Source organism: Fusarium oxysporum, chromosome VIII (genome assembly GCF_013085055.1).
Source record: "Fusarium oxysporum Fo47 chromosome VIII, complete sequence".
In the NCBI taxonomy this organism is placed as follows: domain Eukaryota; kingdom Fungi; phylum Ascomycota; class Sordariomycetes; order Hypocreales; family Nectriaceae; genus Fusarium; species Fusarium oxysporum.
In genome coordinates, this window is record NC_072847.1 from 38,653 (window position 1) to 51,606 (window position 12,954).

At 44.1% G+C, this 12,954-nt stretch overlaps 2 protein-coding genes across 2 annotated transcripts; both read left to right on the forward strand.

Moving 5' to 3' along the window:
- Positions 1-636: 636 nt before the first annotated feature.
- FOBCDRAFT_141337 (uncharacterized protein) lies at positions 637-1,509 on the forward strand (the record flags this gene model as incomplete). The annotated part of the gene is made up of 1 exon (XM_054706361.2): positions 637-1,509. One exon carries the CDS (start codon positions 637-639, stop codon positions 1,507-1,509), a length of 873 nt encoding a protein of 290 aa, XP_054562336.2.
- A 587-nt stretch (positions 1,510-2,096) lies between these two features.
- FOBCDRAFT_186971 (uncharacterized protein) lies at positions 2,097-2,958 on the forward strand (the record flags this gene model as incomplete). The annotated part of the gene is made up of 3 exons (XM_059608644.1): positions 2,097-2,195; positions 2,261-2,851; positions 2,884-2,958. The coding sequence occupies 3 exons, from the start codon at positions 2,097-2,099 to the stop codon at positions 2,956-2,958; spliced, it is 765 nt and encodes a 254-aa protein (XP_059465525.1).
- Positions 2,959-12,954: the final 9,996 nt, after the last annotated feature.

Sequence of the window (12,954 nt, forward strand, 5' to 3'; positions counted from 1 at the left end):
TGGCAATAGCTAAAACTCGTTTCCGAATTGGCACGCTAGTCTTTGATTCGGTGTTGATGGCACCCCTGATAAACTGGATACATTGCACAGCCTCGACTTGCCAAGACAAGCTGAGCCATTGACGCGACTGAGCCCAGCAAAGCTTAGCCCGCATGTGGTGGACCCTTCGTAATTAGTTTAACGACTCTTGCTGATGCTATTGGTCATCTTGTCGGCACGCTCTGGCTTGACGGGTCGTGGCTGGGTGACCTATACGCGTATGACGTGGAGCACGGGGCTTGAAGGGGTGATTAGTGGCGGCACTTGGCAAATAAGTTAAGGAGCTTATTACGGAGTGTCTGGGCTTAATTCAGTTGACAGCCGAGATACTTGTTCCCCGCCCAACAGTATCAAGGTCATTCATTCATTATAAGACCAAAGCGACTTATTCTTTCCTCCCCTTGTTTCCCATCTTCAATGCTTGACTAGACACAGCCCCGCCCGACAAGTCACGGTATCAAAAAACCAGCCACCATCACTCCCCCTGGCAACCGCCACACGACAATCGGAAGACTACAGTTGGCCAGACTAGCATTGCCAATGACCATCAGTCAGGATCTGCCCAGAGCCGGAGCCTTCATTTCCAGTGCCCAAAGGATGCACCCGCTCAAGCAAGAAAATGCTTCTCATGAGGATATACACAGTCACATGGAACTCGCTCCAGGTCCCTCGGCCTCTTGGCTGTCTGTTGCGGTGACGTGGCTTCGGCAAATGACCATTTTCAAGGCTCTCCTCATTGTTTACTACCTCAACGTGGTAGCATGGGGAGGAATGATCTTTTTGTTAATGTGCAACGCGGCACCAGCCATGTGCCATCCGACCTGCGATGACATCAACTCCCCACGCAAAAAATGGATCGAAATAGACTCACAGATCCTCAATGCCCTGTTCTGCATACCGGCGTTTTGGCTCACCCCTCGACGGTGTATCGAGGTCTGGAAAGCTTTGCAGTACACGACGAGACAAGACACGACGGCCTTGCGCCAGCTGGCTGCGGCATACCGGGAATGGTTTCGACTTCCTGGATCTGAATCTCTACCCGCTCACATAGGCCCATTCCAAGTTGAGGCTTGGCTCCATCAAGCCTCATCTCTAGACATAGTGCCTTATCCGGTACGAAGTGTTCCAGAGCCACCACCGTCTGGGCGACGAGCCACGCCGACTCGACTGTGGAAACTGCAGGCAGTCGTTGGATTGAATCTGTTGATCACGATATTCCAGGTTATTCTCTCCATGTTTATGTGGTGCTACAACCGGCACAATCGACCAGGTTGGTCTGTGGGACTGTTTCTCTGTCTAGCCTTTGTGTTATCAATAGGTGCAGGCGTAGTGCAGTTCCTTGAGAGAAAAGGGGTTCAGCGGGTCGAGGGGAAACCCGATCCAGAGGCGTTGAGAATCGAAGATGAGGAGCTTGAGTTGGTGGATCGTCAGAAGTTCCTGAATAGCAGTCAAGTTGAAGCATCACGGTAGAAGGCCGGTGCGTAGACCACGACGAGAGTTAGTCGAGAAGGTTCACTCTGCATTGCAAAGGGGGCTCTGGTTGCTGAATAGACCATATCCGCAATATTTACGGTCAAGGAGGGCATATCGCCGTCATGATGCATGCCACGTGGTGTTTACCTCGATATATTCTCGGAGTCAGCTCAAGCCGAATGTCAACCGTCGCAATACGCTCTCAGCTCCCAAGAAGGGTTCTGCCTGGCCGTATCGGGAGCTGCTAGCCTTGCCATGCAAAGTTTGCGTTTGTCATTGTCAATGGGGCCCCCATCTCGTTTCGAGCTAGAGCTAACACGACGAGCTAAAAGTTAAGCGAAGACTCTAAACGAATCTATACGAGGCTAAACGAGGCTGCCTTGCCAAAGAGCGAGAGACGCAACGAATGGGAGATGGTCAATGCATCAAGCCCCCCTTGTGATCGGAATTCATTCATCATATGCAAGTCTAGAGCGAGACAATGCTTCTTTTTCTTCCTCACTCTTTTCTACCTCGTTCATCTCCCTACCAATTTTGATTCTCATCTACTTGTGAATACGACTCGATAAGAAGCTATTGCCATCATGTCGGACCAGGAAGCTCCGCCGATACCACGTCCCATACGCAGGCCACACGGGAAATCCAAGACGGGCTGCCACGACTGCCAAAGACGTCGTGTCAAGGTGAGCTTATCTCTACTCCCCCGCGCCTTCTCGTCACCACCAGTTTACTCAAGGCTTTTGTCCAGTGCAGCGAGGAGCGTCCAAGCTGCCGTCAATGCGTGCGACCAAGTGTCTGCTGCCAGTACCCAAACCAGCTTGCACGAGCATCTACAACCAGCCCATCCACGTCGATACCAGCCTTGCCGGACTCTCCTGGGAAATTCCGCTTTTCTCAGTCACCCTCGCGGGAATCAGAGCCGACCCCCAAGACCACGCTGTTTGACCTTCTCGATCATGCCTCGTCCGCCGAACTCAGACTGAGTGATCTACGTCTGTTTCACCATTGGATATTATCTCCCAGCCTTGACATGTCCAAATGGCCCAAGGATTGCTACATATGGCAAGCAATACTTCCTCAGATCGGTTTTCAATACACTTTTGTGTTACACGCCATGATGGGCCTCGCTGCTTTGCACATCGTCTCCAACGATACGCCTGAGAAAAAGTCCATGTGGATGGCTGGCGTTTACCATTATAGCCAGGCCCTACGTTGTTTCCAAAAGGAGATCGCCAATATCACCGAGCAGAACAGCGAAGCGCTCTTCATGTGGTTGGTATGCAACATCATGTACACTTTCGCCATGTCGAACCCACTTCGACAAGCTCCAGACGCCGTTGTCCCTCTACGACGTCAACACAATATGATAAGATACTCGGAGCTGAATTCATTCCTATAATTCGCGGTGTGGATGCCGTTCTTGTGCCTAGTCATAATTTTATTTGATTAGGCAGGATGATAGCCACAGCGCTGACCTCAATTCAAATATCAAGTCAAGTATTTCAAGTAAGTTAAATAAGTCAATAACGTATTTTATAAGCAAGTAAGCCATATAAGCGAGTGAGCCACCTTTTATCACCTTTATAATAAGATTACTCCTAAAAATATCACAATCTATCAGATTAATTAAAACAAATTGCTATATTCTTCCATATTGACCTCTATTTCCTCCTGACAGGTCCTTGCATTATGCCCAGCCTTACCGCATTTACCATAATACATAACCCTTAGTCCTTTTAGCCCTCTGCAACTACTACTTCTTAACGACTTAGCTGCTACCTATATATTAATATCTATCTAATTAATTGCTTATAATGCCTCTTCTATAGTTAAAGGCCCTCCTTTCTATAGTTTAGTTCTTTTTACCCTCTAGTACTGCCTTAGTATCTAATTCTTATATTTAAGTTATTAAACCCTATCCTTTAATAAGGCCACCTTATAGATAATAATACTATTTCCCTGCTTAAAATACTTAATAGCTTAGATAATTAACTCTAGGGAGCTGCTCTTATAATTAATAATTTATACTTATAGATATTTAAAATATAATTAGGCCTCTAATACTATCTTAGGGGTCCTTAAAGCCTAGGAGGTTAAAAGTGCTAAGACCTCTATAGGAGGCATTAAGGTCTATAACTATATATTAAGCTTTAAGATAATATTTTCTAAGTTAAAAGAAGTAAGCCTAGCTCCTCTAAAACCTCCTTAGATATTACTTTTTATAATAATAGCTTAATAGGTAGTATAAAAGGTAGGAAATGTTATGACCCCAGCGGTTACATCACGTGTGCCCCATAAGAATCTCCACCTTAATAACTAACCAGGATAGGACTAATAAATACAGGACTAACGGCGCTTTAAGACCGCATCGCTCCAGGACTAATAATAACCTTATATTATATTACTCCTATATAATTACTATTAGTATATAGAATATATTTATTAGCCTTTTATAGATTCTAGCTTACCAGCTATTAATAAAACTTTTTTATATTAATTAAGCCTAATATGCATTAAATCTACTATTAAGAGATATAATACTTTAATAAGCTTAGTATTATACCCTATGTAATCTGCTAATAATAAACCTAGTATAGCTTAGTTTATCTATAGTTAGAAACCAACTATTACATATTAATAGCTCTTATTTAAACGATATTATATAATACTAAGTAATACCTATATAATAGCACCTACTACTCTAAACTGCCCTTTAACTATAGGATATGCCTAGTATATTACTCCCCCTGAGGAATTATAACCCCTTGCAGAGGAGCTATAGGAGGTCCTAATAGAAATAAATAAAAAAGAAGAAGAAATATAAAGCCCTCTTATCTATTTAAACTCTTATAAAGATAAAGTTAAAAAACTTAAGAAAAAACTTTATAACCTAGGAAAATAATATAATATCCTCTTAGATAATACTAAAAATAATACTAAGATTATATAAAATAGGATTAAGGTTTTAGAGAAGAAGGTAGCTAATCTTATTAAAATCGCAGACTTACTTAAAGAAATAGCTAAGAAAAGTCAGAAGCTATATAAGGAATATATTAAGTATACTATAGCTCTTACTACTACTAGAAAAGACCCTAAAGAGATCCTTAGACCCTATTAGCCTAATTTATTTAATGGCAATGCTGATAAATTATAAGGATTCCTTACTAGCCTCTTAAGCTACTAAATATACTATCTAATTTAGTTTATAACTAAAGAACTAAGGGTGTAATATAGAATAGGATTCCTTAAAGATAAAGTACTATAAATAATAAAACCTATTATCTGCAATTATATTAATAATCTACCTAATAAATAATAATAAATAACTAAATATATCTATAAGAAGTATAAATATTTTAAATCTAAACTTAGAAATACTTTTAGAATTATAAATAAGAAATAAATAGTAGAAATAAAGATCTAATAACTTAAATAGAGAGGATCTACTGTAAACTACCTTATAGAATATTATTACTAGGTAGTAAAGTTAAACTAAGGCAAAGAAGCCTATATAGCATAAGTATACTTAGGACTTAAGTCTAAGGTTAAAAACGCCATAGTAAATATTAAACCTAAACTTAAGGACCTAAATAAACTTACTAATATTACTATAGAAATTAATAACTAGTAGTATAAATAATACAAGGAGAAATAAGCTAAAAAGCACAGAGGATTATATAACCCCTAATAAAACACTAAGCAGTAAGCTGCCAACTAAGGAAGGAAGTAATAAAATAATACCTTATATAGTACTAACGCAGGACCTATAACCATTAGAATAACGAAATAAGATAAATCCTAAATTACTTATTATAACTATAATAAGAAAGGATATTATAAATAAAAATATAAAAACCCTATTAAAACTAACCAGAAATATAAGCCAATACCTAAAGGAAAGAAAATTAATATAGTTAAAAAGGATAATAAACCCTAGATAGTAATTAAAACTATTAATATAACTCGAAAAGATAAATATAATATAATATATTCTAAATAAGAGCTATTAATATATAATAAATAAGGTTTTAAATAGAGAAACTAATTTATATTAGGTTTATATTTATAGATAATATAAGGTATTAATACTAAGTAGGTTAATTATTATATCTCTTAATAATTAAGTAATATATATTAGGCTTATTAATATAAAGAAGTCTTATTAATAGCTAATAAGCTAAGTCTATAAAAATACTAATAACTATAGTTTATATACTAAGTATAATATAACAGTTATACAAGCCGTTAAACCACAGGGCAAAAGATCAGGCCATAATCGCTATGCAAGCAATCATGGGTGTGCTATAACTGCCTTATAGAAGCCTTACAGCGCTGTTACGGGCACGAATCGTAACACGATGCTCCCTCTCTAGGGGCTTTCGTCCTCGAAGCCCGCTGAAGCCGGCCGCCACAGGGGGAACCAAGCCCTGTGCGGTGCAGCTGCCAACCTCCCAAGGCGTACCCCGCAGTGCCCCTCTGCGTTACGTAGGCACCCTTGTGAGCAGCTATACCAAAGGAAGGGGAAATCGAACCCTTGACCTTCGGGCCACCTGCTAACAGCGATTATCATGTAACGGTTACACAAGCCGTTAAACCACAGGGCAAAAGATCAGGCCATAATCGCTATGTAAGCAATCATGGGTGTGTTATAGCTGCCTTATAGAAGCCTTACAGCGCTATTACGGGCATAAATCATAATATATAATCTAAGAGGATTACTAAGGCAATTAGATTATAGTAATCCTAGATTTGTTACGACCCCAGCGGTTACGTCACGTGTACCCCACAATTTCACTCCTTTCAAGAACCAATCACGATGCAACCATGCAGGGACGACCAGCGTAGGGACGCCGTCGTCCCATGGAACGAAGCGTCCCAAGGACGACAGCGTCCGCACATATCGTCGTCCTCACATCACACACAGTAGTATATAGAACACATTCATTTGCACTTTCATAGAACTTAGCTCACCAGCTATCAATAAAGCATCTTTACATCAATAAGCCTAACACGCATTACTTGATCATTAAGAAACGTGACACTTCGCATCGCTCAGCATCACGCCCTACGTTATCTGCAAACATAAACCTAGTACGGACTAGTTTACCTGTTTGGAAACCCAACCGTCACACGTTGATAGCTCTTGTTCAGACCGTACCGCGTAACGCTGAGCAATATCCACGCAATGGCACCTGCTACTCCAAACCGCCCTTCAACCGCAGGACGTGCCCAGCACGTTACTCCCCCTGAGGAACCACGACCCCTCGCAGAGGAACTGCAGGAGGTCCCAATGGAAACGGACGAAGAGGACGAGATACAGAGTCCTCCTATTCATCCGAATTCCCATGAGGACGAAGTCAAGAAGCTCAAGAAAAGACTTCGTGACCTGGGAAAACAGCATGACACCCTCCTGGACAACGCCAAAAACAACGCCAAGATCGCGCAAAACAGGATCGAGGCCTTGGAGAAGAAGGTGGCCGACCTCGCCGAGATTGCAGAGTCACTCGGAAAAACAGCTGAGAACAGTCAGAAGCTGTACAAGGAACATATCGAACACACCGCAGCTCTTACTGCTACCGGAAAAGACCCTGGAGAGATCCTTAGACCCCGTCAGCCTGACTCGTTCAACGGCGACGCCGATAAATTACAAGGATTCCTCACCAGCCTTCGGAGTTACCAAATGTACTACCCGATTCAGTTCACCACCGAGGAACTGAGGGTTCGACACGGGATGGGATTCCTCAAGGACAAGGCGTTACGAATGATGGAGCCTATCATCCGCGACTATGTCAATAATCCACCCCACGAACGGAAGCAAATGACCAAATATGTCTATGAGAAATACGAACACTTCGAATCCGAACTCAGGAATGCTTTCGGAATCATGGACGAAAAACGAATGGCGGAAATGAAGATCCGGCAACTCAAACAAAGAGGATCAGCTGCAGACTACCTAGCTGAATACCGCTACCAGGCAGCCAAGTTAAACTGGGGCGAAGAGGCCCATATGGCACAGGTATACTTGGGACTCAAGTCCGAAGTAAAGGATGCCATGGTGAACATTAGGCCCAAGCCCAAGGATTTAAACGAACTTGCCAGCATCGCTGTAGAAATCGACAACCAGCAGTATGAACGACGTAAAGAAAAACAGGCTGAGAAACACGGAGGATCATACAACCCCCGGTGGAACACCAAACAGCAAAATGCCAATCAAGGACGCAAGAGACACGTCGACACTCAACACGGAACTGAGCCTGGACCCATGGTCCTCGGGGCCACACAGCGAGACAACAACAGAAGACCCCGCGACATGTCCAAAATCAGGTGTTACAATTGCAACAGGATGGGACATATGGCCAGCAAATGCCCGGAACCTAAGAAACCTAGAGACCCTAATCGAGGTAAGCAAACACTAGGAGCAACTAACGAACAGGACCCTCAGATGGCCATCAAGACCCAGACACTGGGAATGACACGAAGTCTGTACGACATGGCGGAAACCACCGCCCTGTATGAAGACTACACGCCAGCAAAAGAATGGAACCCGCACCCGGACAGCTCAATCAGAGAGCCCCGGGATATATTTCCCACTTACGAGGAAGCAAACAAAGAGAAACCAGAACCACGAACTAGGGAAATCCAAAATCAACTCCAGAGAGAAAGGCATGCACAAAGGATGCGAGACGAAGAAGCATACCGCAAAAGGATGGCAGAATACAACGAAAGGAGAAAACAGAAACTTCGCGACGATCCTGAATACAGAGAACGAACAAACGCCCGACACAGAAAATACAAGCAAGACAAGAAGAATAGCACACAAGATGCACCCACCGAAACCCTAGGCATGATGAGAGAACAAAGACTCTCAAAACAAGGAACAAAGGAATACCTAGAGGGTCTACAAGGGAAGGACGCTACCCCTAACAAGGGCAAGCAACCCGAAGTACTCAAACAAGTGGATGATATCCCAGTTAGAGTCACCCTACAAGACACCGAGCAGGCATTCCAAAAGGCACGAGAGGCAGGAGCAAAGATCCGCACCTACCACCATCGACAATCCCGCCACATGGGACACAGAGGAGGAGTAGCACGAGAAACCGCACGATACCTCCGCAAACAAGATGAACGCCTGGAACAGAAATGGCAACAACCCTACGAACAACTGTTCGACGAAACAGGCAGCAGGATGTGGACCTCACCCGAAGACAGGTACACCCAGGAAGCCAGAGAACATGGCGAAACAAACAAACTCGCACCCCTGAACATACGCGCCTACCACATGGACACTGCTACAAACCCACTCCACAGGGAACCAAAGTTCAACGTCAAGGACGATGTAAGAACATTTCCAACGCATTCAGAACATGAGGAACTATCGTGGCTCTCATGCAAATATCATTGGTGTAAGGAACATAGACAAAACAAGGAAGACAACGACTGCTTTCCTGTGACGATTCCTGGCACACCGAACGACAAGCCCTACCTAGCAACTGAAACAGAAGGATACCTAGTACACCTATGGTACGAAAATCTCGGAGTAGTGGAATTACGGTTCCATATGCCGTACTATCGCGAGATCCAAAAGAACAAGAACCTCTGCGAAGGAATCAAGCAAATGACGCTGGAAATCACAGAAGTTGAAAAAGAACTCGAAGCCTTGACCTTGAAAGAATGTGCGAAACAAGGAAGCACCTTCAAATCCATCGACTTCGGCGAAGGATTCGATCAGGCTTCAATCGACGACACCAGTTCGGAGGACACGATGCCAGACAGCGAACTCGAAGCCATAGAGGAATTCTTCAAAAAACCTCACGACACCAGAGGGAAGCCAACAGACGAACAAAAGAAAGCATGGCGACGATGGTGCAGATATGAGTTAGAACTCATGAAAGAACGACAAGAACTAAGCGAGGTGGATCACATCGAAGGATGTACGGATCCGGAAAAATGTCACCAACTATACCTCGAAAACATCGGAGCGTTACATGACAGACAGATGACGGAATCCGAAAAATATGAAGCACGTCTAAAGACATCTGAAAAACAATACGAAGAATTGGAAATACGCTTTCAACAGCGACTATTCGACGACGAATTCAGCAACGATTGCACCGACGGCGAAGAATGCGCAGACAGCGACTGCGAACAAACTCACAAGGACGCCTCGGGAAAAGAGATACGCTTCCTGTAACAACAGAGCCACAGGAAAGCGCCAGACAAGGACGGACAAGACCCGTACCTACAAGTGCTCTGGGAGCCACACAAGACAACAAACCCGATCGCCTAGTGCTACGAGCTCAGATCAAGGGAAGATGGCTAAACGCATGGATCGATAGTGGAGCAAAGAAGAACTTCATCGACCCAAGAATAGTCACAAAGCTAGGATTACCATGGAAGAAGAAGCGACTGTCATACCGACTTGTGAATGCGGAAGGACAGTACTTTGATTACAACAACGGTATTGTGGATCAAGAGATTGATCACCTCAAGGTCCGTATCGGAGGAAAGAATCAAGGGATAAGCTTCGACATCATACCTTTGGGAGAGAATATGGACATTCTACTTGGTATGAACTGGCTTAGACGACAAAACCCGCACATCGACTGGAGGACCGGCCAGATCACTTTCCCCAGTGACCCCGACAGCGATAGTAAAACGATCACGATGAGCAAGAAGAGATCTCAATCCACGACTAAAGGAGAAAGCGTGGACCGGCATGGAACAAAGATTCCACCACCTCCAAAAGGAGTACGACACAAGCACAAGAAAGGCCAAAGAAATAAAACAGAAATCCTAGGCATTCTCCAACAACAAGATCCAAGAAAGGACGAACCACCAACGACAAGCCAGGACCGACTAAAAAACATTCCGAAAGAATACCGGATATACGACAAACTGTTCAGAGAAGAATTAGAAACAGGAGTCCCCGAACACAGCCAATGGGACCACGAAATCAATCTCACAGACGACAACTTACCATTTCAGAAGTTGTATTCGCTCAACGAAAAAGAGCTACGAGTACAGAAGGAATACATCGACGAGATGCTAGCAAAAGGCTATATCAGGGAATCTAGTTCACCCTCAGCATCATCCATGTTCTTTGTACCAAAAAAAAACGGAAAGGATAGACCCGTCATCGACTACCGACCGGTCAACGCGAAAACCATCAAAGATCGAACCCCGCTTCCGCTCATCACGGAACTCAAGGATCGGTTACAAGGCAAAAAGATCTTCACAGCTCTAGACCTTAAAGGCGCGTACAACCTCATCCGTATCAAGGAAGGAGACGAATGGAAGACGGCGTTCAGAACCAGATTCGGACTGTTCGAATACCTGGTAATGCCTTTCGGTCTCACCAACGCACCCGCAACGTTTCAGCGGATGATCAACAGCGTACTTCGACAATACCTCGACATCTTTGTAGTCTGTTACCTGGACGACATCCTAATCTTCTCGGACAACGAAAAAGAACACAAGGAACACGTCCACAAGGTCTTGAAAACACTACAAGACGCCAAGCTATTGGTCGAACCAGAGAAAAGTCACTTTCACGTTACGAAGGTAGACTTCCTGGGACACACCATCACACCCGGAGAAATCCGAATGGAAAAGAAGAAGATATCCGCGGTAGCAGAATGGAAAGTACCCAACAACGTCAAAGAAACGCAAGCCTTCTTAGGCTTTGCCAACTACTATAGACGATTCATTAAGGACTTCAGCAAGATCGCGAACCCCTTAACAGAACTTACGAAGAAGGATAAGCCCTTCACCTGGAACGACAAGGCACAAGAAGCCTTCGACGGGCTCAAACAATCAATCCTCAGCGAACCCGTACTAGCGATGTTCGATCCCGACAAGGAAATCGAACTAGAGACGGATTCATCGGATTTCGCACTAGGAGGGCAAATCGGTCAACGAGACGACACAGGAAAATTGCACCCTATTGCCTTCTATTCACACAAGTTGCACGGAGCAGAACTTAACTATCCAATCTACGACAAGGAGTTCTTAGCAATTGTCAACTGTTTCAAGGAGTTCAGACATTACTTAATGGGAAGTAGACATCAGGTCAAGGTTTACACCGACCATCAAAATATTTCGTACTTCGCCACGACACACGAACTCAACCGACGACAATTACGCTACGCAGAGTACCTATGCGAATTTGATTTTGTAATCATCCACCGCAAGGGATCCGAAAATGGAAGAGCAGACGCAATCAGTCGACGACCAGATTACGACACTGGCACTACCAAAGCAAGAGAACAAGTGCTAGAAAAGAACGAAAAGGGAGAATACCGATTCACCCAACAAATGCAAACATTGGGATGGATACAAGCAGCAGACACCAAAGAAATTCCAGGAGATCCACAAGAGTTTATCCAAGAATTCCACGCACATCCACTACATGGACACCCAGGGGTCACCAAGACCCTGAAACGGCTATTACAGCAAGGATATCGCACGACACGAAAGGTAGTAGAAGAGGTTGTCAAACAATGCGATGTCTGTGCTAGAACGAAAGCACGACGACACAAACCCTACGGAGAACTACAACCAATCGAAGTTGCAGAACGACCATGGAGTTCAATCACTATGGACTTCATAACTAAATTACCGTTATCTGAAGACCCCTCAACCGGAATCTTTTACGACAGTATCATGGTTATCGTGGACAGACTCACGAAATTCTCAATCTACTTACCCTACAGAGAGGCAACGGACGCAGAAGTCATGGCCTACATTTTCTACGACAGGGTAGTAAGAGAACGAGGATTACCCAAGGAAATCCTATCGGATAGAGGACCGACATTTGCCTCTAAATTTTGGCAATCGCTTATGGCACTCATGGGAGTCAAACACCGGCTCACAACGGCTTTCAGACCACAGGCAGACGGACAGACAGAACGAATGAACCAAGTGCTAGAACAGTACCTTCGGTGTTACATCAATTACGAACAGGATAACTGGGTTGAGAAACTACCGAACGCCCAGCTAGCCTACAACACCGCCTACAACGAAAGTACGAAACTCACGCCGTTCGACGCAAACGCCGGATTCACCCCAAACGCGTACTACGACGCTCAAGAACCCAAGAATGTGAACCCCGCAGCCATTATCGCAAGCGACAAGCTGAAGGAAATACACGACGAACTCAAGACAGAGCTAGAATTCGTCAGAAAAAGGATGCAGAGACACTATGACCCTAAAAGGTTGAAGGGACCAACCTTTAAGGAAGGGGACATGGTCTACTTATCCACCAAAAACATCAAAACAGACCGACCAAGTCACAAACTGGACTACAAGTACCTAGGACCAGTTAAGATCAAACGGAAGACAGGGGAAGACAGATACGAATTAGATCTACCCCCGAACATCAGATGTCACCCAATCTACCATATCTCGATGTTAGAATCAGCCGCCGACACAATACATGTCAAG